The sequence below is a fragment of the Aspergillus flavus genome, chromosome 7, assembly GCF_009017415.1.
Source record: "Aspergillus flavus chromosome 7, complete sequence".
NCBI lineage: Eukaryota > Fungi > Ascomycota > Eurotiomycetes > Eurotiales > Aspergillaceae > Aspergillus > Aspergillus flavus.
Window position 1 is genome coordinate 2076653 of NC_092404.1, and position 26659 is coordinate 2103311.

At 48.3% G+C, this 26659-nt stretch overlaps 6 protein-coding genes across 6 annotated transcripts; 3 read left to right on the forward strand and 3 right to left on the reverse strand.

Annotated features, from left to right (window-relative positions):
* Positions 1-414: 414 nt before the first annotated feature.
* Positions 415-5595, forward strand: F9C07_1872800 (uncharacterized protein). The gene is made up of 3 exons (XM_041294821.2): positions 415-1609; positions 1662-4060; positions 4130-5595. Exons 1-3 carry the CDS (start codon positions 1443-1445, stop codon positions 5137-5139), a joined length of 3576 nt encoding a protein of 1191 aa, XP_041150463.1. The 5' UTR covers positions 415-1442; the 3' UTR covers positions 5140-5595.
* Positions 5596-10221: 4626 nt separating this feature from the next.
* On the forward strand, positions 10222-12824 carry F9C07_5924 (putative vacuolar transporter chaperone; the record flags this gene model as incomplete). Its single annotated transcript, XM_041287256.2, has 4 exons — positions 10222-10665; positions 10776-11021; positions 11070-12372; positions 12424-12824. The coding sequence occupies 4 exons, from the start codon at positions 10222-10224 to the stop codon at positions 12822-12824; spliced, it is 2394 nt and encodes a 797-aa protein (XP_041150464.2).
* A 335-nt stretch (positions 12825-13159) lies between these two features.
* F9C07_5925 (secreted dipeptidyl peptidase DppV) lies at positions 13160-16020 on the reverse strand. The gene is made up of 8 exons (XM_041294840.2): positions 15898-16020; positions 15787-15838; positions 15488-15726; positions 14418-15429; positions 14142-14364; positions 13849-14081; positions 13558-13769; positions 13160-13447 (listed from the first exon to the last, which is right to left on the reverse strand). Exons 1-8 carry the CDS (start codon positions 15978-15980, stop codon positions 13306-13308), a joined length of 2196 nt encoding a protein of 731 aa, XP_041150465.2. The 5' UTR covers positions 15981-16020; the 3' UTR covers positions 13160-13305.
* Positions 16021-16728: 708 nt separating this feature from the next.
* F9C07_5926 (putative DNA ligase Cdc9) lies at positions 16729-19814 on the reverse strand (the record flags this gene model as incomplete). Its single annotated transcript, XM_071511415.1, has 4 exons — positions 16729-17274; positions 17328-17558; positions 17615-19448; positions 19564-19814. 4 exons carry the CDS (start codon positions 19812-19814, stop codon positions 16729-16731), a joined length of 2862 nt encoding a protein of 953 aa, XP_071367047.1.
* A 133-nt stretch (positions 19815-19947) lies between these two features.
* F9C07_2281062 (HEAT repeat protein) lies at positions 19948-24274 on the forward strand. Its single transcript, XM_041294836.2, has 2 exons — positions 19948-20451; positions 20508-24274. Exons 1-2 carry the CDS (start codon positions 20419-20421, stop codon positions 23955-23957), a joined length of 3483 nt encoding a protein of 1160 aa, XP_041150467.2. The 5' UTR covers positions 19948-20418; the 3' UTR covers positions 23958-24274.
* Positions 24275-26534, reverse strand: F9C07_2281063 (eukaryotic translation initiation factor 5). Its single transcript, XM_041287260.2, has 2 exons — positions 26278-26534; positions 24275-26191 (listed from the first exon to the last, which is right to left on the reverse strand). The coding sequence occupies exon 2, from the start codon at positions 25821-25823 to the stop codon at positions 24555-24557; it is 1269 nt and encodes a 422-aa protein (XP_041150468.1). The 5' UTR covers positions 25824-26191; positions 26278-26534; the 3' UTR covers positions 24275-24554.
* Positions 26535-26659: the final 125 nt, after the last annotated feature.

The following is a 26659-nucleotide window of genomic DNA, read 5'->3' on the forward strand; positions in this document are numbered from 1 at the left end:
CGATGTATCAATCAATATCGCGTCGCTCTTTGTTATTCCTTTCTTCTGATCGCGGACTGGTCATTCTTCTATTCGCTTTTTTTACTCAGGCCTGAGAGATCTCCATTGCTCACACATCTGCGAACGAATATGTTTACGTTTAGGGTATCTCGCCGTGTTTACATCTCTGTCTCTTACCCCACTTCATGTTTCCGTCACGATTCATGAGCACTCGATACACAGCCAATGATGTCGCCTTTGCTAGAATAAACTCGCCGTGCCCCCAGTGGAAATCGTGGCGCAACCAATTAGAAGTATCGATCTCTGGAAGAGTATTACCGCGTGATAGTCCTACAGTACCAGTAGAGTTGTGTGAAGCATATATTTGCAGCGAAAGAGATCAAGAAAAGGACCTTCTAAAGAGATCCAGGAAGCCACCCGTAATGCTTAGACACCAGGCTCACTGTACTGGAGCAGTGGTAAAATATTTCTAGTTAGAGCGTTAGCCACATGCACTCACGTGAATAGAGGTTACAAGTTCCTGGTCCCTTAAATGGTCCCTTCAGAGGAAGGTTACTTCAGATGCACCGCCACCTTCTTCTAGCCAATAAGATGTAACTGCCCAGGCCCCTTAGGGCTGGATTCTATACCAAAGGCGGTATAGTTCCACATGCCTAATTTAGAAAGTATCGACATTCAAGATCGTCACGAAGCAAGCAGTGAAAAGAGACAAAAGGACCGGTGCCCAAAATAAATTGGCATGCTGCTTTAACACATCAGTTATGCATTTTCTATCGCTGTCACTGGCTAGGGGGAGTAATGGGGAGGATCGCCCATAAATTCGTGGCCTCATCCTTCAATCAAATTCAGGGGTAGTTGAAACACCAAGCAAGCGCCAGGACCTCAGGCCGAAAATGCTAGTTTCAGCAGGCGCCTGATGTCATTCTTGGGGGAAGAGATCCGCCCGACCCCAGCACTTTTCCCACAAATCGTGGCGCTTCTTCCCTGTTGACTTGGCGGCAACCTGAACGATGAATGGTTGATTCATTACACCGTCAACGCCGCTACTGTCATGCCTTTATATACTCTGGCCCTCCAGATATCTTCGTCTTTTTCTTCGTCGCCCACTTTTGACTGTGTCCCTCTTTGCAATCAAGGCATAGGGACAGTGTCACTCTGACCTCATCCACTTACACTTCCAACACAATGCGAACCCAGTTTTGCAGTTCGTGACTTTGAAGCTGTGGTACTATCTGAACCCATACAATCAATTTTGTGATGGGTTTGGGAGTCTCGTCGCTACCTTCTTTTTATGCTGTCCTATGAACGTTGATACTACCTACACTTTTCCTTTTTCTTTTCTTCTTTTTCTTCTTCTTTTTTTATTACCCTTTCGGGTTCCGTTTCCTCTTTTTTTTTCCCCAAATCAGCGAACAGTTGCATGAGTGGTATCAACGATAGCCATGGCCCAAGACCTGGGATCAGCCCTCGAACACGCCGGTGGCGCTGGTCAAAAGAGTGAGGGTATCGCAATCAACACTTTTCTCGCGTCTTTAGCTACTGCGATCGTCATCTTCGCAGTGGAATTCTTACTCTTTTTGCTTCTCAAATCGAAGCTCATCCGCATCTAGTGAGTGCGACAGTTGCTGTGGATGAGCGCAAATGCTAATATGACTTGTTAGCCAACCTAGAACCTACCTTGTCCCGGACAGAGAGCGTACCGAACCCTCCCCACCTGGTCTTTTCCGATGGATTGTGCCTGTATTTCGTACCTCCAGTACTGAGTTCATACAAAAATGTGGTCTGGATGCATACTTCTTTTTGCGATACCTGCGCATGCTTCTCAAGATTTTCGTGCCTCTGGGTTGCATCATATTACCAGTTCTGCTACCCTTGAATAAAGCTGGCGGTAAAGACCAACATTATAAAAACGGAACTGAAACTGGCGGCACATGGAATGTTACTGGTCTGGATCAACTTGCCTGGGGCAATGTAACCCCAGAGAACACCAGCCGTTACTGGGGACACTTGATCATGGCTATCATCACCATTGTCTACGTATGCGCTGTGTTTTATGACGAGCTGAGAAATTATATACGCTTACGACAAGCCTACTTGACATCTCCCCAGCACCGTCTACGAGCCTCTGCGACGACAGTTCTGGTGACAGCAATCCCGGAAAGGTGGCTCACATTGGATGCTCTCGATTCACTTTTTGATGTCTTCCCTGGTGGCGTTCGCAACATCTGGATCAACCGCAACTTCGATGATCTCAACGAAAAAGTGAAGCTGCGGGATGCGTTGGCTCTAAAACTTGAGGCTGCAGAGACAGACTTGGTAATTAAATGCAAGAAAGCTCAGTTGAAACAGGCGAAAGCCGAAGCGAAAAAGTCTGGGGTTAAAGCAAGAAATACTGCCAAAGAGGAGCAGCAGGATACGGACAGGAAAGCTTCACTGATGGCTATGGATGCTGGTATCAGTTCTGGTGACCCACACCAAGCGCACACTCTCGCTCAGGTCTTGCATCATGATGGCTCAGAGGATCATACTGCGCCAGGGAAACGAAGAAGACTGAACCCCTTTGACCCCGCCAAGGAGGCCGCAGGAGCCGTCGGTCATGGTGTGGGCAAGCTAGGAAAGTCCGTCCTTGAAGGCTTTAAGAAGGTTGAAGGTGGAATAGATGGAAAGTTGGCTCGATCTGGTGGTTTTGTACCAGACGCCTCGATTACTCATCGGGACGGCTCGCGCTCACTAGATTACCCTCGATCTGAGTCAGATAGCGTGGATGTTGCAGACTGTTCGCAAGCGCGCACAAATGGCACAACTTCGGGCGTTCCAGACGCGGCTGGATCCAAATCTAAACGGCCTTTCTGGAAGAGTACAGGATCAAGCAATTCTAAACTGAGCCACAGGAGCGAGCCTGACGAGTTTCCTTTAACGCAACGCGAAAGCAGCTCGATTGATGGAGAGAGGAACGATGCACCGATAGAGGAAGAGAAAAGTGAGAGGGATAAACGAAGAACTCGGACCGAGGGCGAACAATTGGAAGGTGAGGAATATCCCGTCGCCTACAACGAGGACTTCGACAATGAGGACTTCGGAGAACCTCTTTGGAAGAAATATATTAGGCCAAAGGACCGTGATACCATGCGACTACCGATCTTCGGTCTTAGTTGGATGCCCTCCCTCCCGCTTATAGGCAAGAAGGTAGACACCATCGATTACTGCCGGAAAGAAGTGGCTCGTTTGAACTTAGAAATCGAGGTTGATCAACAAACCCCCGAGAAATTCCCCCTGATGAATTCTGCCTTCATTCAATTCAATCACCAGGTGGCTGCACATATGGCTTGTCAAGCAGTCAGTCATCATGTCCCCAAACAGATGGCTCCTCGCATTGTGGAAATTTCTCCAGACGACGTAATTTGGGACAACATGTCCATCAGATGGTGGGAACGCTACCTGCGAACTTTTGGTATTATGGCCATCGTCTGCGCGATGGTGGTCGGGTGGGCTTTCCCTGTGGCCTTCACTGGTTTACTGTCCCAGCTGTCGTACTTGGAAGAAGCGTTTACGTGGCTTAAATGGATTTCCAAATTGCCAGAATGGGTTATCTCTGCTGTGCAAGGTATTCTGCCTGCGCTGTTTTTGGCCATTCTGATGGCTGTGTTACCTTTAATCCTCCGGTTCCTTTGTCGGACCCAGGGCGTCCATACAGGTATGGCCGTTGAGCTCACAGTTCAGAACTATTATTTCGCGTTCCTGTTCGTTCAGCTATTTCTGGTCGTCGCAATCTCGTCCAGTTTTTCAACCATCATCAGTAACGTCACGAATGTCACGAGCTGGCCTCAACTGCTTGCGGAGAACATTCCTCTTTCTAGCAATTATTTCTTTTCATACATGATTCTTCAGGCAATGTCGGTGAGTGCTGGTGCGTTGGTCCAGGTCGTGAACTTGGTAAGCTGGTTTATCCTTGGACCCTTGCTCGACACGACGGCCCGGACAAAATGGGCCCGGACTACGAATTTGAACCAGATGCAGTGGGGAACTTTCTTTCCGGTGTATACCACACTGGCATCCATAGGTTTGTCTCTATTTGCTTTGCCATTGCTGGCTTTTGACACGACTGATGGCACTGACGGTTGATCTGTAGGACTGATTTACTGTGTTATCTCGCCTCTTATCCTTGTGTTCAATGTAATCACGTTCGGCCTATTTTGGTTCGTTTATCGGTATAACACGCTATATGTCACCAAATTTCGCTTTGACACCGGTGGATTACTTTTCCCTAAGGCGATCAACCAGTTGTTCACGGGCATATATTTTATGGAAGTCTGCCTAATCGGTCTATTCTTTTTGGTTCGTGACGTGCAGGGCACGGTTGCCTGCAAGGGCCAAGCCATATGCATGATTGTCGTTCTTATCCTCACAGTCGGATACCAACTTCTGCTGAATGATGCCTTCGGCCCCCTGATCCGTTATCTACCAATTACGTTGGAGGATGAGGCGGTGCGTCGGGATGAGGAGTTTGAGCGTGCCCAACGTGTCCGGCTTGGATTGCTTCAGGATGATGAATTGAACTCTGACAAAGGTCAACAGTCAGGCCACGAAGAACATAGGGGCCGCCAGACGGATCGAGCAACTCATGATATCGAGCTCAAGGATATTGAAGCTAGCATGGAGCGAGGTACTGAGGCCCAGGCCAGGCGGCCTAGTCTCGGGCCTAAGCGTCAGTCTTGGGCTGACAGATCTTCACGTGGACGGTCGAAGTATTTCGGGGCCAACTCCGACAGCTCGGTCCCGACGGTGCAGCAAATTCGTGAGAAGGTAGCGGAGGATGCTGAAGCCCAAGGCGCTCCTACCAATCAAGTGGGCCCAGCCCTATTTGCTGGGATCCATGACGAGCTGGAAGATCTCACGCCGGAAGAACGTGACCAGCTAGTTCAGCGAGCCTTCCAGCACGATGCGCTGCGAGCCAAGCGTCCCGTGATCTGGATTCCGCGGGACGACCTTGGAGTCAGTGATGACGAAGTGTACCGGACTCAACGGTTCAGCAAACACATCTGGATCAGCAACGAGTACCAGGCATTGGACGGCAAGTGCCGCACGATCTTCAGTCGCAGTCCGCCGGACTTTTCGGAAGTGGATCTCATCCAGTTATGAGTACGGTATTTAGAATCTTAGAACATCGACCACCAAGCTTGTGGTTAGCTACGACCCTGCATGATGATTTGACTGATTTAGCTTTTGTTCCCACTGGCATGGGTTGGCGTTGCACTTGTACATGTACATAGATAAAACTAATTGATTGACTTTTATGCATGAAACCACAAAAGTTTCTTCTGTAACCTGGACGAACACAGCGTTAAATTTTCAACAGTATTTATTCAGCAGGAACAATCAAGTATGCTGGTATCCTCGTCTGATGTGCAAAATAACCGTGGCGCAAAACCAGTGATTTTTCAATATGTAGTGGATCATCCAAGGGTGGTGCAAATGCTCTGAAAGCTTAATGGCTCCTAAGCACTTAGCTTGGAATGCTTGACCATTCCAAGGGTTAACACTATGGAAGCGATTAATAAACAATATATGACTCGCGGGAATGCCCAGATCGGTCGCAATGAGCGCCGTACGCGAGGGCACTCACGGTTTCAGATGTAAACTGTAAAAGTCATAAAGTACGCGATGGGTATGTAGCAGTAATCAGAGACGATATGTGAAATCCCGGAGAAGTGCCGAAGTCAGGGTTAGATTGTATCTCGGTTATTTAAGCTGAGATATCCCCATTCATTCAGAATCCATGAAGATTACACGACTCCCACTCAGCAAAGAGTGTTTTCAGACTTTTCTTTTTCCGTCTGGGGGATTCCGATTGCGTCGGAGGATCTCCCCGAATGACAGAGAGGGCGGAGGACCGAAACCACGACGCAATAGAATTATTACTAGCTCTGAAGCAGAATCGGTTGGAACCGATCCTACCAATAACAGCATTCTTCAAGCCTCGTTACGAGGAGCGAAGAAGCTACTCCATAGCGTCCTATAACTAGTCTAGGCCCCCAGTCAATTGAACGCCCATGGGGCGACCCACCGGCACTTCCGATAATGTGGATTCCCACGCTTACGGAGTACGGAGTATTGGTCTTCATGAACGTTGGGCTGTCATCGTAGTAATCTCTTTTTTGGGTTTCACCTTGCACATAGCGTTCCCTCTAGTGGGAGAAAATTCCGAATATAGTATCTTGTCCAACCATTTCTAATATACCGCATTGATACCAGACGGAGTCCGTAATTGAAAGTAGGGAGACTGTTGTTATGTCTATTGACTTGAACTTGCGGCATACTCCAGTTACTCGGTAGCGGTAGATGAGGGCTTCGGCCGAAGCCGAATCATGCCGCTCTGTTTATTTCAAGTATCATGCGGTTCAATGGCCCCAGTTATTTGAGATGTGGGTGTGGTTAGGTAAGTATATTATCTAACTATAAGCGTTCTCTGTGCATCATCATTTCGACTTTTCTCTGGGGTAATTTTAAGATTTTGCTATAACAAAATCACTGTCGGGTAAGTTTCATACAGTTGTGACTTTTTTTGTCTGGTTGTATATAAAAGTTTCAGATATTTTCTTACATGTTTTGTCTGTTTCATCTGAATGAGGGGTCATGAATCCCGTTTCGGCAGTTAAGCATAGTATTGGAAGAATAGAGACTTCGTCATATACAACTCCCCAAGTGGTTGTCGTCGAAACTAAATTTGATTACGTGTTTGGTGTAATCGTCTCTTCTTAATTCGTTCGCTATTTCTATTGAAACTGATTAGACAAGGATGGAGTCAACTAGGAATGGGCTTCGTATCACTTCTACATCCAATATCTGGCGAATTGGAGATGTTGTTTCTGCTGGGTTTTCTTCAGATGGGAGAGACCATAGTGAGCCTATCCTATCGTCGCCCTGACCTCACACAGATGGAGCTTATGGATACCTTCAAGCATCCCGATAAGCCAACGAAAAGACTCAATAGGTGTATATCATACCAAAAGATGATCGATGATAACTCTAAAAAAAGGTGACAAAGTGATTGTTGTGGTACCCAGTATCAGACCAGATGCTGAATCCAAGCGCCGTGCTCAATTCAAGGCAGTGGTACGTCAATATTACGACCTGTCTTCTAATTTCTTGTATGATAGGTACTTCGTCAGTTACTCGTCAATGATTCTGCTCGTTGTACGCCTAGTCTATAACAGGATGAAGGATGTGCAACCCTAAGTGTACAAAAACCAAGCGAGCGAAAAACATTATGATTTAATTGATGACTAGATATCCTAGTATGTAGAAAACACCGGCAGGATGATAAGATCCTTTATATAAGAGATCTCTCCCAAAGGATCTTAAGAAGATAGGATTCAGGTGGTGCAAATATGCGCTTGCTACAATAGGAGACACTTGTATATGTGTTTCTACGGCGGACGGATGTATGAAATTGAATTAGCTCTACATGGATCGTGGACTCAATACTCTTTCCCATCATCCTCTCTCTTCCTTTTCCAATTTTACCTCGTGTTTATTCCAAGTAAGCCTGAGGAAACAAAAGTCATCATGTTGAGACTTGGCTCCAGAGTCTGTAACCTTTCTATGTCACCTTTATTTTGGAACATGCAAAGCATCGTACTGACAGCCTTTGCTTCGTCTTCAAGGATTTATCCAAGCGACAGTGGGACATCGTCAGTAGAGCGGTTTGAAGAGAATCAATAGACGAGGAATGAGCATCTAATTTATGGCAGGTGGAATGCCTCAGGCTGTGCAGATCTCCAACACCAAAACCAGGAGGCATGATTTACGATACCGGGCTAGACAAACTGCTACTATACTTGCCAGTTTGACCATTCTGGCATGCGCTAATACATGACACGGCCTTGGTTGATTTTGGATCCGACTCAAAGACAAAGGTTACACTGAGTATAGAGCCTTTTGGGCAGGTTCAGCGAAGCTCTGTTCATCTATTAACTATTGATGCTTTAACACGGGCCGCCCATAACCTTTTCCAATCAAACCCCTCATATACGCCAAGAGAGGGGCTAGGATAGATATGCTTAAACAGGCAGATCAGCTTATGCACCCGTAAAACAGGTGAACTGTATTCCGGGAGCTAATGCAATGATTTGCCGGATTCAAAAGGGATCGGAAATAAAGTAAGCCTCTGGGTAGCTGATAAGTTAGCCACAGCCTTACAGGGACGGATTCGACGGAATGACGCTGTAGAGGCAATCCAAGCAAATGAAGCAACCCAGGCCATTTACATGCTCGCCAGTGGGCGGACCTTATTGCAGGAATGCCATGATAGTTTACCTTGTACGTGCAATGGAACCTACTTTTTCATACTATTATTTACTTCTTTCTTAAATTCAGAGTAGGCGGTACTTTTGTAGACAGCCAGGCGGGTCGGTTATCGTTGCCACAAATTGAACCCTTGCTCATATATTCCCGTTCTTTAACGAATTCCTATTATTCAAATCACCACTCCCATTGCCATGTCAGCTACCCAACTGTCTTCTTTTTACTGGGTATTTACTTGTTCCCTTATGCACGCTAAGAGTCCACCAAGTTTGGTGCGAATACGAAACCTGCAATTGCGCCAACATCCCTTTCTACAAGCAAACGGGGATGATCTCAGAGGGCGACCGAATTGGGAAATGCTGCACGTGTGCCTTGTTATGGGATCGGATGATGCTTGCATTATGAGAGAGACAAAGAACGCAGCACCTTCCCTGTCAGTCCCTCGACTCCCTTGCCGTCGAGTTGGGTAGAAACAATTGAGCAACATGCCGATTGGCTTGTGGAGCCTGTATTTCCGTGGCCTGCAGTCTAAATCATGTCCCACAGTGGATCTAGACTGTGGCCTTCGCCCGTCAATATCTGAGGGCCTTGCACTATGATTCATAATGCAAATTGCTTTACTTGTCCGCCCACGGAGGAAATGTCTCAACTGTGCTCCGGAATAGCGATGAGACACTGTTTATTTGTGCATTTGTTTGTAATCTTCGTTATTCTTTTCTCTTCCGCCGTCTTCGGATTTCCCCCCAGCAGCGGGTTGTTAGGGTTTGCCGGAAATCACAGAACGACTTTTCCGAAATTTGTCCCGTGGCAGATTGATTGCCGTTGAACTGTTCGGAGGAAACACCTCCGAAGTCTTTCATATATGGATCGACCATATGCACTGTGGGTTTATTATATAGGTTTCTTTTACGGAGAGAAAGAGAGCGAGAGAGATAGCCAAACACCGTGAGTGTTACCTTGCTTCACCGTGTCGGTCAATTGGAAGGTAGTTATCAGTGCAAGGTCACTCATGGATTCCATACCCAGTGCGGCAGGTCGAGTCCTTGACTGGGCTGATTGATACTGAGGTGAATTACGAGTCAAAGGAAACTTTTAGCATTCCATTTCGACCGGACGTTTAGCAGAGAAAATAGTAGACGCTAAGATAGGCAAAGAGACTCCACTAGGACGAGCACATGCTTGGGCGAGTGGCTGTGATGGGTTTGCCAGACAACCTTAGCCTCTTACCCTTGAATCGGGACGGACCAGGGTGGTATAATGGACAAATCGGGTCGCAAAACGTGCGTGGACTAAGACGATCATGGAAATAGACTAATATCGGTTATGAAAGCTATCTCCTATCGGGACGCTTTTCAGTGGTCAATGCATGGGAAGGTAAGCGGACCCCGTAATAACCATACGTCAATACGGCTGGGACTAACGTTTTAGCCGGCGAGGCTAGTCTACTTTGAGCTCCGCTCCAGACTCGTGATGTCGAGGTACAGCTGTAGTATCTCCCTCTTCTCTCTTTCCCTCTGTACCATCACCAAGTACTAGTCTATCCCCTGAACTGAAAGGGCTGGGAATTAAAAAAAAAGAAAGAAAAAAAGAATTTTTTTTTCGCCACTGTATGTTTCACTGCATGCTAGTCAGTCAGATCTCCACTCGGTCGTTGAATTTGATTCCCATATCATAAGCTACCGACCTCTTGTCTTTTTCCTTCCTCTGCCTTTTCTCGCGCATTTCATGATGCTCTTTTTCCACATCTAACATTCCCCTCCCCGCTTCATCATCTCCAGGAACCCTTTCTCCTTGGTAAATATCATTTTACTCCAAGTTAATCCATCATGAGGTGAGTAGAAGCTTCCCTCCAAGCTCAATGGTGGCCTGGCTAACTGTCCCCACCTCTCAAGGTTCGGAGAGCATCTCCGATCGTCGATGATCAAGGAGTACTACTGGTACTACATCGCCTACGATGAATTGAAAAGAGCTCTGAGGACCGACTTTGTCGCCGAACCTGTTCCTTCATATGCAAAACGCGATCGCAAGCCATGGACAGAAGAGGACGAGAAACACTTCGTGTCGTTGCTGGAAGGTGAACTGGAAAAAGTGTTCAACTTCCAGCGCATGAAAAGCGAGGAAATTGTCCGTCGCATCCAGTCAAGCGAGAAGGAAGTCAATGATGTAGTCTCTCGCCTTGAGTCGGCGACTGCGTCGGGATCGCGCCGGCAAAGCGTCCGTTCTAACATTCACCCTCCTTCCGATGAGGATTTCTTGGTCCTTGAGCAGGTCTTGAGTGACATCATCGCCGACGTCCATGATTTGGCCAAATTTACCCAGCTCAACTACACTGGCTTCCAGAAAATTATCAAGAAACACGATGTATGTGCCCATTCAATGTCGCTGTTGTTGTCACCTTTCTGGTTTTTGGTTTTTACTGTGTCGGCCCCAGTGTCTGTGCACACGAACTTCAAGCTGACCCTTCCCGATAGAAAGAAACCGGCTGGCATCTCAAGCCAGTTTTTGCGGCACGACTCAAAGCCAAGCCTTTCTTCAAAGATAATTATGATGCGTTCGTGGTGAAGTTATCCAAGCTCTACGATCTGGTTCGCACTAAAGGAAACCCGGTTAAGGGAGACTCTTCCGCCGGTGGCACACAGCAAAACTTCGTTCGCCAAACGACTAAATACTGGGTTCATCCTGATAATATCACCGAGCTGAAACTCATCATCCTTAAGGTATGTTCTTGCGCGGTTCACCTTAACGATCAACACTGACCGAAGAAGCACCTCCCCGTGCTTGTCTTCAACCCCCAAAAGGAGTTCGAGGAAGAGGACACTGCCATCACCTCCATCTACTACGACAATCCGGACACATGGGAGCTATACCAAGGACGGTTGAAGAAGACAGAAGGAGCCGAAGCTATCCGACTGCGCTGGTACGGTGGCATGAAGAGTGACCAAATTTTCGTCGAGCGGAAGACTCATCGTGAGGATTGGACCGGAGAGAAGTCGGTCAAGGCCCGTTTCTCCCTCAAGGAAAAGAATGTCAATGCTTACCTGGCTGGAGAGCTGACGACCGACACTATTTTCGACAAGATGAGAAAGGAGGGTAAAAAGAGTGAAGAAGAAATCAACAATCTGGAACAGCTAGCCCAAGAGATCCAATACCGGGTCATCACACGACAGCTGAAGCCTGTCACTCGGACCTTTTACCATCGAACTGCCTTTCAGTTGCCGGGTGACGCCAGAGTCCGTATATCGCTCGATACTGAATTGACCATGGTCCGCGAGGATAACCTCGATGGTCACCGCAGATCTGGAGACAACTGGCGCCGAATGGACATCGGTGTCGATTTTCCTTTCTCCCAATTGCCCCCTGAAGACGTGGAACGGTTTCCTTATGCCGTCCTCGAAGTCAAACTTCAGACCCAGGCCGGTCAAGAGCCCCCTCAATGGATCAGAGACCTGACCGCGAGTCACCTAGTAGAAGCGGTTCCCAAGTTCAGCAAGTTCATCCACGGTACAGCGACTCTTTTCCCCGATCGCATTAATCTCCTTCCGTTCTGGATGCCACAGATGGACGTGGATATTCGAAAGCCCGCGATGCGCCGGTTTGGTATTGAACGACCGCTAGCCAGTACTTCACTGTCGGCCAACGAGACACCCGAAGACGAGTATGACTCAGACGAGGACGAGCTGGATGACAGACAAGGCCTCGCCAATGGCGATCGGAGGGGTCCCCGCAATGACCTGTTCGCCGATTCAGACGGAAATACTCTAGATATAGAGGAGCGCATCGCCGCTCAGCCGCTTCCAGGAGATGAAGACTACCCATTATATGACTCGGACGAAGAAGATACTATCGATGCAGATGAACTGGAAGAGGCGCGACGAGTCGGCGGAATGCACTATTACCGGCAGTTGGCCAAATACTACGCCCAGCAAACTGGAAGTGCTGTAGTATCTGGGCTTATAGCACTCATTCCTCGACCAAGACCAACCAATTTGCCGCCCCCAGAACAAAGGGGAATTGCTGTCATGGGAAACAAGCGGACCGTGAAGCGATTCATCGCCCCGAAGGGAAAACGTAAGTCTGGACCAACTCCGTCGCTATTGAGAGAGATCTAACGTATCTTAGGTATCCACGTCCCGGTCCGTGTCGAGCCCAAAGTCTACTTCGCTGCAGAGCGGACCTTCCTCTCATGGCTTGAATTCTCGATTCTTCTGGGTACTATCGCAGCCACCCTGCTGAACTTTGGCAACGACTACATCACATTCGCATCTTCTTGGGCATTTACCGTCCTTGCGGCCCTAGCCCTCCTGTACAGTCTTGTGCTCTATATCTGGCGAGTGGACAAAATCCGCAAGCGCCGCGACGTCAAGCGGGTCTATTATGAGAAATGGGGACCCACCGTCGTTGGCGTTGGTCTCGCAGTCGTCCTGCTGGTAAACTTTATCCTACGAGCACGCCAGGCCGGATTTACCGAGAGGGACGACTACCCAGGAAACGGCCAAGGTTCCGACTCCGGAGAATTATGATGTCCTCTATAATTACTCTCTGCCTTTCTTAGTTTGCTTTCCTGCTTACGTTACCCTTGTCATATTGGGATTACCCATACGCGCCAGATTGGCACCTGTGTTTATACGCGTTTTGATTAGAAGTCGATGAGCAATCACGGATACCTCAGTTTATGGATACGGATGTACTGTATAAAAAAGCATGATTATGAACCCATTCATTCCAATGAATCGTGAATAGTTGAATAGTGACAAGTGACAATCAATGAAAGTGAATACGTTCGTCACAACTCATCCTCCCTGTTTTTCGAGAAAGAATCTCCCTGAAATCCACTACTACCTTAAAAATCAGTCTTACTGGAAGTAAAGAAGAAAGTATACTTTTACGACAACAACAATGCAACAAACAAATACAACCATAACATCATATTACATCCACATATTCCAATCATAATCATAATGATAGGTAACAATAAATAAGGTAGGTTTTAACTATAGTTACTCACGGGTTATAATCCACAACAGGGATAACAGTATCATCCAAGCTGACAGCATCCTCGTTTGACTCTTCCACGCCTGAGTACTTGTTCAACCAGCCCAGGACCTGTTGGTGCCAGACCAGGCTGTTTTCTTTGTTTTGGACCCTGTTTTTTGTCCTTGTGTCAGTATTCTTTCTTTCGGCTATTTTGGGTTCGTGCTATGTTGTAGTTGACTTGAATAGGGAAATGGAGTAGGTGAATATTTGGGTACATACCAGTGGTTCTCATCGGGGAAGTTAAGGAATCGACTAGGGACACCGCGTTCCTGGAGGATGTTGAAGAGAGAAAGACCCTCTGAGACGGGGAGACGGTAGTCCAGATCGCTGTGGATGATGAGCATGGGGGTGCTGAATTTGAGGATCCGTTCGGGGGCAGAGGGGTCCCAGCGACGGTAGTTTTCGCGGTTATCCCAGAATGTGCCGTTGAACTGTCTTTCGTTAGTATGACTCGATTATGGGGATCTTTGCTTAGGGAGGAAAGAAGGCGGTTGGGCTAAGGTGATTTACCTCGTGTTGCATGAACCACAGTTCTTCGGTTGAGACCTTTGCATCTGCGACGAATGTGCCGTCGTGGCTGACCAGGGCCTTGAACTTGCGGCCCAGATCGCTGCCTTGGATCCAGTTGATCATGAAGCCACCGTAGCTGGCACCGGCGGCGACACCGTTGTCGGTGTCAATGAAGTCGAAGTTCTCGTTGACGTATTCCCAGCCTTTGACGAGGTCTTCGTAGGGGTAGCCTCCTGAAGTAGTTTGTTAGCATGGATACGGATGGAGGTTTGAAATGGGTGGGTCAGTCATACCCCATTGGTTTTGGATGGCGTCCTGGAGGGCATCGCCGAAGCCACTGCTTCCGGTTGGGTTGGGTGCGACGACTACGTATCCCTGGTCGGCGAAGACCTTGGGGTTCCAGCGGGTGCTCCAGGAGTCGAGCCACGAGCTCTGAGGTCCACCGTGAATATAATAGAGAAGAGGGTAGGACTTGCTCTTGTCGAAGTTCTCGGGGTAGATCACAAAGGCTTGGATCTGGGATGGTTGTTAGCAAGATCGGAGAAATAGTTGGGTTCGGGTACACATACCTTAGTCCAGTTACCTTCGTAGTAGAATTCGTCAACGATTTCAGGACCCAGGCCTTTCAGCTCAGGGTCAATCTTGTTGGCTGTGGCCAGCGTCTTAATCACACCCTTCTCGGGGCTGGCGATGTAAACGTTCCAGCTGGTCCAGATGGCAGTCGAGGTAACCAGATACGTGGAATCGGGCAATTGATAGTAAGCGGATACAACGCCGCCGTCGGTGAAGTTCTTAGGCTTGTAGTCGTCACCGGCGTCTGCTGGGATAGAGAACAGACGGCTACGTCCTGCGTCTTCAACGCCAATAATAAGGTTGTCGTCATCTGCCCATTTCACGGAGTCAAGAGACCGGTCCCAGTCTGCTGCGAGGGAAGGAATAGTCTCCTCAGAGCCGACAGTGTACACATACAAGGTGCGGTGGTCTGCCTCGTAGGACTCATCGGCCATCTGCCAATACGCAATCTTCTTGCTATCTGGGGAGAATACCGGGCTGCCGGCGTCACCCTTGACACCCTCGGGGGTACCGGGGCTATCAGGCCCATTGATTGGCACAGCGGTTTTCGATCCATCATGGGGAACAAGGAAGATATACGCGGTGGTGTAGTTGGCACGGGGGATGTCATGTGCCTTGCTCTTGAAAGCAACCCACTTGCCATCGGGGGAAAGATCATAGTCAGAGGCGCCACCAAAAGGCGGGTAGGGGCTCTCAGCGTTCTTGACAGGGGAGACGAGGTTCTTGAGATCTCCGTCAGCCTTGTAGGTAGCCTTGCCCTTGCCCTCCGACTTCTTCAATGTGCCAGAGAACACGGCATTGAATCGGGTGGTGAGATAGTAATCCCAGTGGCGCACGTAGATGCTGTCATAGATGCGAGCAGAGCTCAGAGGCTTTGCCACTAGCTCTTCGTTGTATGCTGTGCCGTTTGCCCACGACTCGGCGTATGCGACATAGCGCACATCGCCGGAGTCTGTGGTGACGACTTTGAAGCCAGAGAATGAAGCTGGCAACGAAGCTGCTTTGTATCTATGCGTCGAGTTAGTAATTGGTGCATACAATCATTCGAGGAATAAGCGCTGCATACCCATTGGCGAAATCGGAGATATCCGACACCCACAATTCAACACCTCCGGGGATGTCGGCATTGGTGCCATTGACATAGAGAACGGTCGAGTCATCCGAGCCCAGCCAAACAATCTCGGAGACATCGCTGTCATTCGTCAGGAGCTTGATATCGCCCGACTTCAGGTCCAGCACGTTCCACTGCGAGGTAGTCTTGTGGGTCTTGAAGGAGTATTGCGATTGCGAGAACACCGCGACATCCTGCGCAGCTTATGTCAGTAATTGACATCCAGATACACGCTGATCAGAGTCTATGCTTACACCAGAAGGATTAGGGATCGCTTCCGATCTCCGCGGAGCGCTGATCAAGCCTCTGTCGTGTCCAGTTAGCAAACAAAATGCTCTGTGAAACATTGAATGATTGCGACTTACTCAGGGTTGAGGGCCAACGCGGTCGAGGCAGTGGCCGCAATGGAGAGCCACCGAAGAGCTCCCATGTTGAGTACCGACTTCATCTCGTATCTACAGTACGAAGATCCACGACAGTCGGACCCCTAAAGAAACTGTGATACCGAAGGAAGAGAAGTGTAGAATGATCATCGACGGGGGATGACAACATGGCTGATTTATAGAGAGGGAATCACACGGAATGTCTCCGCATTTCGCGATTAAGAACCTGCCCAATCGGGAGAGCATTGAGAGATCATAATGACTAGTAACAAAGCCGCAATGCTGCCGACATCCATGGATTGATACTAGTCATCGTGATTAGTGAGATAAACAGGTTGCAACGGAATGGGGGACTCCACCGCACTCGCGTGGTTGGTGTTGACTCCATTTCTTGGGTTACATGCCAAGAGCAATTTAAGGACAGAATCAGTTGGTTCCTCCGGTCAAGCCTCCCGTTTATCGGTTACTGCCGCCGGCGATAAGCGGGGTGGATTCAAAGTATGTACGGACCACGGCTTTATTTGTCGATGGCGACAACTTGCGCTATCAGCACACCGACTCGTTCAATTAATTCCCATGTTCTTGGCACTTAATATCAGATAGTATTATTTGACCATCATATTATCAATCGTCCGGACTCTACCCAGAATGGCGTGACATTCATTCATGACGCGATCGGCATCGAAACAAACATAAACGGAAAAGCCCCTAGTGTATAGTACAGTAAATGGATCTCTCGGAAAGCGAGGGTACAAGGAAAGTATAATGATATGCAATGCACTCCACATCGGAGATTAAACGCAGGAACCCCGACTAATATTCAAAATCATCGTCTACTCCCTTCTTACCCGCATTCTCCTTGGCGACCGCCTCTTGTTTCCGATACATCTCGGCTACCTGCCTCGTCGTTGTTGCTTGCTCCGGCTTCTTGTCCTCTCGTGCCTTGATGAACCGGGGGAAGCGGAGAGAAACACCTTTGCCTCCACCGGTCGTACCCACAAACTCATCAGCCGCAGCTTGATATCGCGGGCTAAGCGTCAAATCGGCTGTCTTCACTTCCCAGACCAACCGGGGCTCAAACCAAACATCAGGCTGATCCTTGGGGACCGTCGAATGGGTGTAAAATGGCTTTGGTCGATCAATGACCAAGGGAGAGAGCTCCTTATGAAGCTCTTCAAGGTTGGCCTCGGAAAACCCGGTGCCAATGTTACAGATTGACTCGTAAGTTTGCGTATTTGCATTGTACGCCGCCAGAAGGAATGCACCATAGACGGATGTACGCTTGCCTCGTCCGTAGTATGCACCAAGAACAACAAGGTCAAGCGAATCACCGACACCGCTGAGGTAGTCCTTCTTAACCTATCCTCAGAATTAGCTACGCTGCAGAAGTGTATGGATTCCGCGATACACACCTTGAGCCAGTTTCGACTCCGCTTACTCGGCTCGTAGCCACTTTCGTCCGTGTCCAACATCTTAACCATTAGACCTTCGCACGATGCCTTGACACTGTCGTCCAGCAACTCCTGAATCTCATCCAGTACGTTGGTGTTACCGAACTGAGCGAACTGAAACTCGCCTTCCGTAACCTGGAATGATTCATGTAAAAGTTCTCGGCGTTCGCGAAGTGATTTCTTGACAGTAGGCTATAAGTAGCTATAGTTAGCATCAGCCGATGAAATGATCAAGTGATCGACATTACCTCTCCGTTCAGGAATAAGAGGTCAAAGGCGAATACACAAACTTTAACCTTGACGTCTTCAGCCTTGACGTCTTTGCGTTTGCGAGTCATCAGCTGCTGGAAGGGCAGAACCTTCTTGTTCACCGTATCCCAAGCAACAGTCTCGCAGTCCAAGACAAAGCTCTTAACACCATCCTTGATCCAACTGTCGAGCTTAGCCAGCACATCAGGGTATTTCTTCGACAGGTCTTCTGAGTTACGAGAAAAAATCGCAGCGAGGCCTTTGCCATCCTTCTGTAACGTGTGTTGTGCTTCCGGATAGTTGTGGGTTGCGTCTGGTGCAACGTAGTGAATCTGTGCTCTCTCCCCGTCGTACTTATACTCGCACGTAAACTCCTTTCCTTCAAAACGGTCAAGCACTTCGGTGATGGATTTCGTTGGCTTAGCAAGCATAGGCTTAATCGGGATACCGGGCTGTAGCTTGCAGGCCTCGTGAAGCTTGGACAGGCCGTTCTTGAGCATGGCGGGAATGATGATCTCATAAGCGGGCAATTCGCTGTACACCGTCTTTAAGATAGCCTCGCCCTCAGCCAGTTTTTCTGGGGAAGGAGCCTTCTCTCCCTTCAGGGCGGCTTCATGAGTCACCACTGCTTGAGCAAGGGCAACAAGAACGGTCTTTTCAGCCAGCCCTAGTCTCAATTTTCCTTCCAAAAATCTAACAATATACTTGGCTTCGCTAGGGCCACCCTTGTTCTTCGTGATATCCACACCTTTGCTACCCTTTCCCGCTGTTTCTGGGTCGGCGGCAGAGAGAAGCTTCTTGATACCGGAAATTTTCTTGTCCTGAGAACCGTGACCCTGGACTTTGGCGATACCCAAAAGACCTTCGTGAACTCCCCGAACTGTCAATGGCTTCGGCTTGAACATGGTAGGCTGGTTCGATCGACTCTTAGCTGCCACCAAGCCCAGGTCTCCAATCTCGTGCTGATCTGCCTTGATGACCGCTAAACTGCGGCCGGTACTCTCGCCAATGGCTTTCATGATCAGGGACTCGCCAATTCCCAACTCGACGCCGGCATAGTCGGCAGCCAGTTTGTTGATCATAAGTTGGACTGTCGGAAGGAGGTCTTGTGGTGTCAATCGAAGGACCTGGCGAAGAAACAAAGAGCAATGGGCAAGGATCACCAATCGCTTGGTGGTCATTTCAATAAGCGAGAAGGTAGTGCACAATGCTGCGTAAGGGACGGGAGTGCCAGGCTTCCAGTCCGGATATGGCTCAGTGCCACTCGCTTTTAATGTAGCCTGCACCTTTTCCATGGTCTTTTTCATCACCTCGGGCTTTTCCTCCTCGTCTTCGCTAGCCGACAACGCTTCATCCTCGGATTTGTCTTCCTCAGGAGTCTCCTCTCCCGACGCTTTCTTTACAACAGCCGGCGGCTCTGTCTCTTCGGGTTTGACGTCTTTTTTGGCTTTGGAACGCTTAGGAGATGGTGTCTTAGTTTTCTTCTTCGGAGAAGGCGTCCCTTCCCCGCTTCGTGAAGTCCTCCGTCTCCGTTTCTGTGCAGGCTGAACATCGCTGTCACTGGCTTCTTCCTCGCTCTCTTTCCTTTTCAAGTCATTAGAGTCTTTATATCCATCTTCCTGAGCAGGCTCCGGCTTAGTCTCAGCTATATCTGCTTCGGTAGTACTTTCGCTTCCAACCCCATCAGAAGCTTGTCCATCTGTAGATGAAGAGTCGTGTGGTGTCGCTGATTTCGCCGCAGTTTTCTGAGCTTTATCTTTCTTACCAGAGAAAGAAAGAGTAGTCTGTTTCTTAGGAGCTTCTTTCGGGTCCGCATTCGAGCCGAAGAATCGCCTGTACGCCAACAAAACATACCAGTTAGCCACGCCAAATATCCACAAACCACAATTTCACCAGGACGACTCATATCAGGACGCACCCGAGAGTCAACTGGGAGTCACGAACATACCCCAGCGTAGCCTGCTTCCGGCCCTTTGAGTCTGCCATTCTGAAAAATGTAGATGGGTAAAGAGAAGCTAGTGTGCGGAGATTCGTCTGCGGTCGGTAAGTACCGAATTGTCTTTGGAGGAGTTTGCGGCCAACTATGTCTTGTTGGACACAAGCACGACAGCTGATTAAATAGAGACGTTGCGGTACTGGCGTAAAACTAATTGGTTTCTGGAAGCGCGCAACAATTGCGGATCTGCGACGAGTGGACATAGACGTCGTCTTCACCCAGACATCAAACAGACATTGGATGAAAGGGGTTAGAAGAATTATGTATAAATCAGGGATTGCGCCAGATTATGCGCCGCATTTATTGTTTTTTAATTCAATGAATCTCAAAGGCAGAAGCCGGCTGCCTGCGCGCAACGCGTGACGCGGAGATTAATTAGGTCACGTGCTCTTCGATAAGATAAGGATGGTGCACATTTGTAGAATGACGTGCATTCTCGTTTTTGTAAAGTCGATAGATTTAGGAAAAAGAGTAGGAAGTATTTGATAGTATAGCATTGTCTTTGTTCCTGCTTTACTTTATGAGTTATAGTCTTATCTTTAGCATGAAATGCTGGTGGTTTATTGACTTTCACCCTAAATACCACGCACGATCACCTCTCACACCGCCTTATGAATTTGTGCCAGCAGAAAATGTGGGGCGGAGAACAATCATAGCCTGTGACGTTCCATCTTGCGCTGTTTGGCTCATGTACTTCGATATTTGATATCTCAGCAGATACGAGTTTCGATAAATTGGTAGCAAGCCGGATGGCAAGTCCGTAGAGCCACACTCTTATCTAATTCGATAGTGCCAATAATAGGCATAATGGAGTACTCACGGCAAGAAGCCTTTAGAAAAGTACAGACAAGCCCCATACCCAAACTGTACAGTGACTTGGCTAATGCATTTCAAAGCTTCGGGAACCTTGTGTTGAGCTCAGCTCGGTCGGTCTTAGATACCGTGGCCATCAGTCATCCGCAAACGATGTTTTCCGAGCTCTCAAACCAGTGCAGAGTGTCCTGAAGGAACTCTCAAATAAAGGTTCATTGGACGAAAAGCTAGCGGAATATGCATTCTTTCCGCTGTCTCACATATTCAATGAGACCCAGAGAATTTCTGCTAATTGCTTGGAATTGGCTGTCGACTGCTTGCGAATATTGATTGCTGACGGATGGCGACAACGCATATCCCCGCAAATGGGCAAGCAGCTCATGATATTGCTTACGTTGATTACTGGAGGCCCTCCAAGTAAAGCCAATAGTAACCAGAAAACACAATCCAAACCAGCGGAACTGTCTATCGCTGGTTTTGACTGCCTTTCAGCCATCTTTGATGTCATGGAGGGGCCTGTAGCGCAAAAGACGATCTATAACGAAATCGGCACAGCGACTGTTGTTGACCAGACTGTGTATGTCTTGCTTGAAGGGATTTTAGACAGTACCTCGGATGACCTTTGCATTTCTGCCGCAAAAGCTCTTCAAGCTCTATACTATCGAATTACTGATCGGGTAGTCCTGGCTAGCATAATGCCACGGACGGTCTCGACGCTGACTAAAGTCATCAAGCCTACAACTCAAGTACGACGCTCTTACAAGCTGCTTTCTGCTTGCATTAAGGCCCTTACACACATGCTTAAAGTTGTCCTTAATGACAGAGTAGCGAGTGTTGCACCAGAGAAGCCTGCCCAGTCTCAGGAAGGCGGTGATGGTCTTGTGCTTGATGAATCCTGGCTGACGGCTACAGCTACGCAAATTAAGCTTGCGCTTGCAAATGTTATTCAGGTTAGGCGACATGACCGGCCTGAAGTACAAGCTTCTCTATTAGAACTATGCTCAATGGTCGTGGAAGATTGCCGAAGCACGCTGCAAGAGTCGCTCCCCCTAGTGGTTGAGACTATGGTCGTGCTATCTGAAACTGGAGATGACGAATCACCCAACAATGCATACACAATCCTTATGCATCTTGCTACCGCTTATGTTGAGGTACTGGATTCCCTTAAGAACTCTCTGCATGCTTGGATCACCTCTTTCCCAAGAACGATGCAAAGCAATGATGAAACATCAAAGCAGTGGGCACTTAAACAAATATCTACTGCCTTTCAGATATTGTCCCAGATCCAATCTGGGTCCGACATACTCACTACTGGACTTGCATCAGGATTATGTGACAGCGTTTCTGCAGCTATTAACAATTCAAATAATGCTCTTCAGCCTCTGAACCCTGAAACATCAGGCAGCCAATCATTAGAAGTGCTTCACCATGGAAATCAGTCACGATCTTTCCCACCAGTTCTTCTGGAACACCGCAGTCAACAACAAACCCTCAAAGATCTCCAGTCCATGATTCTCAGGCTTAACAGGTCTGAATCTGGAAGTGATATCACACGCCTAATTATTAACCGGGTTCATCAAGAAACAGGAAATTCCATGGTTGCACCTTTATGGTTGGCGTTAGAATGCCTCAAAGGCGGTGCCCAGCTCACTAGTCTTGATGAATTCATTTCATCTGACTTTATCGAACCATCATCCTTGTTTTCTACGAGAGCTAATATGATCGAAGAACTTTATTACATCTCACTCCCTGTACTAAGCGAATCATTGCCTGATGAATCAAAAGACTGGCGGATTTCGGCTCTCGCTCTAGAGGTAGTCGCACTTCAGTCCCAACAGCTTCACGAAGCATTTCGACCAGAATTGATGGACGCATTATACCCAGTTCTCCAACTCCTATCATCGTCCAACCCGAATATTCAGAGGCATGCTATGGTCTGTCTAAATATACTAACGGAAGTCTGTAATTATGAGAGTACGAGCACGATGATTATTGAGAACGTCGACTACCTTGTGAACTCGGTGGCGTTGAAGCTAAACACGTTCGACGTCTCACCATATCCGCCCCAAGTGTTGTTTATGATGGTTAAGCTATGCGGTGCGCGGTTAATTCCATATCTCGACGATCTGGTCGATTCAATCTTTGGGATATTGGATATGTATCATGGGTATCCAAAACTCGTTGAGATGATGTTCAAAACCTTGGCTGCCATTGTTGAGGAAGGGACAAAGAGTCCGTCATTCCTGGCAATAGGCGATGGAACGGATAGCGAACGTGCGGGACATCGCAAGAAACAGTACAAGAGGTTACAGATCTCTACTCTTGCTGAGGATCTAGCAAACCGGAAAGCGAAACGTGCTAAGCATCTGGACGACTTTCCTGAAGCTGACGAGCACATCTCACACCCAGAACGGCCGTGGACCACAAAGCCTGATAAACCCGCCGAGCCAGAAGAGGATATCGGGACGCTTCTGAACAAGGGAATAGAAGAATCAGACGAACCACTACCCGCACCGCGCGAACCCGAAGACCAAGAAAAGCCCGTGAGCAAATCACATAACCTATTGCTACATATCATCAAGTCGATCCCTTCACATCTTTCTTCTCCATCACCCTACCTTCGCCGGTCCTTGCTCTCTATCCTAATCCAGGTATCTCCAATCCTCTCGGAACACGAAAACAGCTTCTTGCCCATCATCAACGACGTGTGGCCATCAGTAGCCGCAAGGATCAGCCTTCCCTCATCCCTCAAGAGCAGCTCCTCGTCAACAGCTCTCATGGCAAGAGAAGACTCAAACAACGGCTCCAAGAACCGACCAGACGACGAATTCAACTTCAAAGAAGAAATCTACGTAACCACAACAGCCTGCCAAGCCATAGAAAGTATGTGCAAGAGCACCGGTGACTTCATGGCCACCAGAATCGAAACCGAATTCCCCAGATGGGAACGTCTCTACCGTCGCGTATGGGAAACCGTGCGACAAGACGCCGAAAAGGCCATCCAGCGGCGAGCCAAGAGCCAAACCACCGAGAAAAACACCGATATACTTCTTTCCTTATCGCTGGGTCTCTCGCAATCACTGTCTCTCAATATAGCAGGGGGGCCCTCAGGCGCACGCGCATTCACACCTCACCATAGTCTCTGGCGAGCTCTCCTCTCCCTATTCATGACTCTCCTCACACATGTCCGTTTACCTTTGTCTATGGGTGACCAGATCTGCGAATTCCTTGCGGCGTGGATAGCTCGGTTTGCGGGCCCAGATTATTATTCTTTCCGTTCGTCTTCCAAGCAGGAAATCCCATCTTCTCTACGCTCGGAAATCGACACTGTTAATAATGCTATTGAGGCAATGGAAACCTGGAACGTCGATTTGACTTGGTTCATCTTTCAGCAGCAAAAGGCGCAAGTGCGAAATATCACGCCTCAAAGGAAGACACACAGTTCTCCATTGATGAGTGAAATCAATGAAGACCCCTTACAGACGTGGTCATCACCTGGAAATAAACTGAAGTTTGCGGAGTTGGTGTTTTGAGTGTCCATGAAGGCTTGGATTATAAAGGGTTCTAAGCGTGAATTAGATTAGGAACATATCTTCCAAGACATAACGATCGAATGATTATGTTGTTAGTACATTTAGAGCATCTTCGTCGTAGGTTGTTAAGGTATGGGAGAAGAACTCTGGTTGTGACAAATGGAGTCGAGACCAATGCCTTATACCTGACGGTGGAATTACTTCGGTGCATGTAGCCCTATCAAATCACAGGATAGGTTCCTCTTTGTGAGCAATACATAAGGCTGCCAATATTGAACAAGGGTAGGTTTAACATTGAAACACCCTAAAAGCGTAGAAGGGGGCTCTAAAGTCTGTAAAAGTAGTGTATTTGAAACTTAGGGGAGATTTACGATAAGTATAGAATCATACGCGAAGAGATTCAATTGGCAAGCACTAATCCCAAGTATTTTTTTGTTTGTTTTCTCTGATTATTCTCAAACCAGAAACATCACAACAAGTCATGCCGACTGTCAACAGAAGTAAAACGAGTGGAGCTTAGTTGGGACGATGAATAAAAAGCCAAACAAAAACATCCCGAAAGTAGTTTCCATAAAGGACCATGAATAGATCAGCTATCTATTCGTCGTCACTTTCTTCCTCTTCCGACTCGGCAGTCTCAAGCCATTCGAGGAAAGGCGCAGCAGCCTTGCGGACTTTCTTGCTAGTGGAGATATCGACATACTTCTTGCTAGCCTTAGAGCCCCATGCCTTGAGGGTCTCCTCATCAATGATATCCTCCTCAAAGAGGCGAAGAAGGATAGCAGGGATTTGGCCGATCAATTCGGGGTGATCCTTGCCAACGAAGCGTTCGATACCACCCAGGAAGGCCTTCTCGTGGCGCTCCGAGGTAATCATCTTCTTGAGCAGACCAGCGCGGCCAGGGATCTGCTTAGCAATATCATTGTCGAACATGGTTTGAGCAAGAACTGCCAGAGTCTTGTGCTTCGACTCGATACCGTATTCCTTGGCCTTCACGTAGATGTCTACATCGCTGAGTTTAGCAACACCACCCTTTTCTTTAGCTGTGTCCTGTACCCAGCTACCGAGCTCGTCATAGGCAGAAGGGCCATCGGCACCATCTTCGTCCGCATCCTCGATGACAAGGGAACGCTTCAGGTCATCGGGAAGTTCCTTGGCACGAGCGCGGACGGCCTCCTCAGAGACGTCGACGGACCATTGGACTTCATCGGCTTCCTCAGCTTCAATGGTCTCGGCCTCGGTCTTGATACGACGAGTGAGTTCATCGTCACTGCCAGCTTCCATGCCCACATCGCCATTCTCAGCGTCGCCATTGTCAGAGTTGCTGTCTCCTGGGCTGCCGTTCTCTCCATTCGCTGTCTCATTCTTCTTGTTCCGCTGTTCACGACGCGTCTTCTTGTCGGCCTTGTTCTTTTTCCCTCCTTTTCCACTGGTTTCGTTGCGGAGGATGAAAGTGCTCAGTTTCAGACGGGAATCAACATCGGAACGCTGTCCGCAGGCTTTGCAATCCAGGATAATCTTGTCATCCTTGATGATGACGTCGGTTTCAGGGTTCTTGCACTTCTTGCAAAGAACGAATTTGGAAATGAATCCGTCAAGATAATCCTGGAGCTTGGCGGCATCGTGGGCGCCGTTGATGATCCAGCGGTCATCGGTCGGCTTGGCGTTGGCCTGAGCGCCAAGCTCGAAACCGAAGTACTTGATCACGTATGCGGGAGGACGTGCAAGGGACTGAGCGACCGAGTTGAGGTTGACAACGACGGTCTTGATTCCGTTGCCCTTGCCCTCGATCTTGGACTGCAGGCGCTCCATCTTGTAACGATAGAAGGGATCGGTAACATCCCGACGAATGTTGACGGTAGCCATGGTGGATAAAGATGAAAATCTTTGTTTACTTAAGGTGTCTGAAAACGAAGCGGGAGGGATTCCGGACTAAGGATGCCTTGGAAGTACAAGACATGCGTATTGAGTTCCTGATTTTGGAGGAATGGTGGCGGTTAAGATCGTCTCAACGGAACGATTGGCACAGCGAATATGGCAGCCCAAAGCTTTCAGCCACAGGACTTAGAATGTATACTACAAGGTTTCGACGCGGGGCGAAACGTTTGCAGCTTGAGCGGCAGGTGGTGTTCTAAATCTCTGACACAGGACGAATACATAGACAAGTTCTCGATCGACTCTGTTTTAGTGGATTTCTCCAACGGGAAGAGAGAGAAACCAGCTGCGTGGTTCTTCTGTAAGGCAGCAACAAAAGACAAAGGTCAGAATCTCGACACTTTCGATGACTGGTGGCTGACGACGAGATGACCGTAGTACTAACCAGTGGCTTTGATGAATCAAAATGCGCAGTAACAACCGTAAGCCGTGTTTAACAGCTTTCCGGGGGACTTTGGAAGACGTGACAATGTCAAGAACTGATGACTTGACGATGAAATGAAGAGCAAGTTAGGATGGGAAAGAAAGGGAAAAAGAGGAAGGAAAGAGAAAGAAATTGTTGCCAAATAGAAGGGACGATTCGACTGCTCCACCGCCAAGCCCGGCAGAAAAAAAATAAAAGAAGGGAAAAAATCCACTCTGAGTCAGCAGCCCGGCTGATTTCCGGATCAGGTCGGTTCCGAGGGCACGTGCGCAAAGCAGTTTTTAACAATGGTGTTTCGGGTTTACGTCGGATTTAACATCTCTTCTGTCGGTTGCCTATGATA

Bases quoted from the DNA above. Each gene is read 5' to 3' on its own strand.
- F9C07_1872800 (XM_041294821.2), top strand. From the start codon at position 1,443: ATGGCCCAAGACCTGGGATCAGCCCTCGAACACGCCGGTGGCGCTGGT. The intron at 1,610-1,661 runs GTGAGTGCGACA...ATGACTTGTTAG, and splicing joins TCGAAGCTCATCCGCATCTA to CCAACCTAGAACCTACCTTG. The intron at 4,061-4,129 runs GTTTGTCTCTAT...GTTGATCTGTAG, and splicing joins TACCACACTGGCATCCATAG to GACTGATTTACTGTGTTATC.
- F9C07_5925 (XM_041294840.2), bottom strand. From the start codon at position 15,980: ATGAAGTCGGTACTCAACATGGGAGCTCTTCGGTGGCTCTCCATTGCG. The intron at 15,839-15,897 runs GTAAGTCGCAAT...TGGACACGACAG, and splicing joins GCGTTGGCCCTCAACCCTGA to AGGCTTGATCAGCGCTCCGC. The intron at 13,770-13,848 runs GTAAATCACCTT...AACGAAAGACAG, and splicing joins TGTGGTTCATGCAACACGAG to TTCAACGGCACATTCTGGGA.
- F9C07_2281062 (XM_041294836.2), top strand. From the start codon at position 20,419: ATGGAGTACTCACGGCAAGAAGCCTTTAGAAAA. The intron at 20,452-20,507 runs GTACAGACAAGC...TGCATTTCAAAG, and splicing joins GGCAAGAAGCCTTTAGAAAA to CTTCGGGAACCTTGTGTTGA.
- F9C07_2281063 (XM_041287260.2), bottom strand. From the start codon at position 25,823: ATGGCTACCGTCAACATTCGTCGGGATGTTACCGATCCCTTCTATCGT.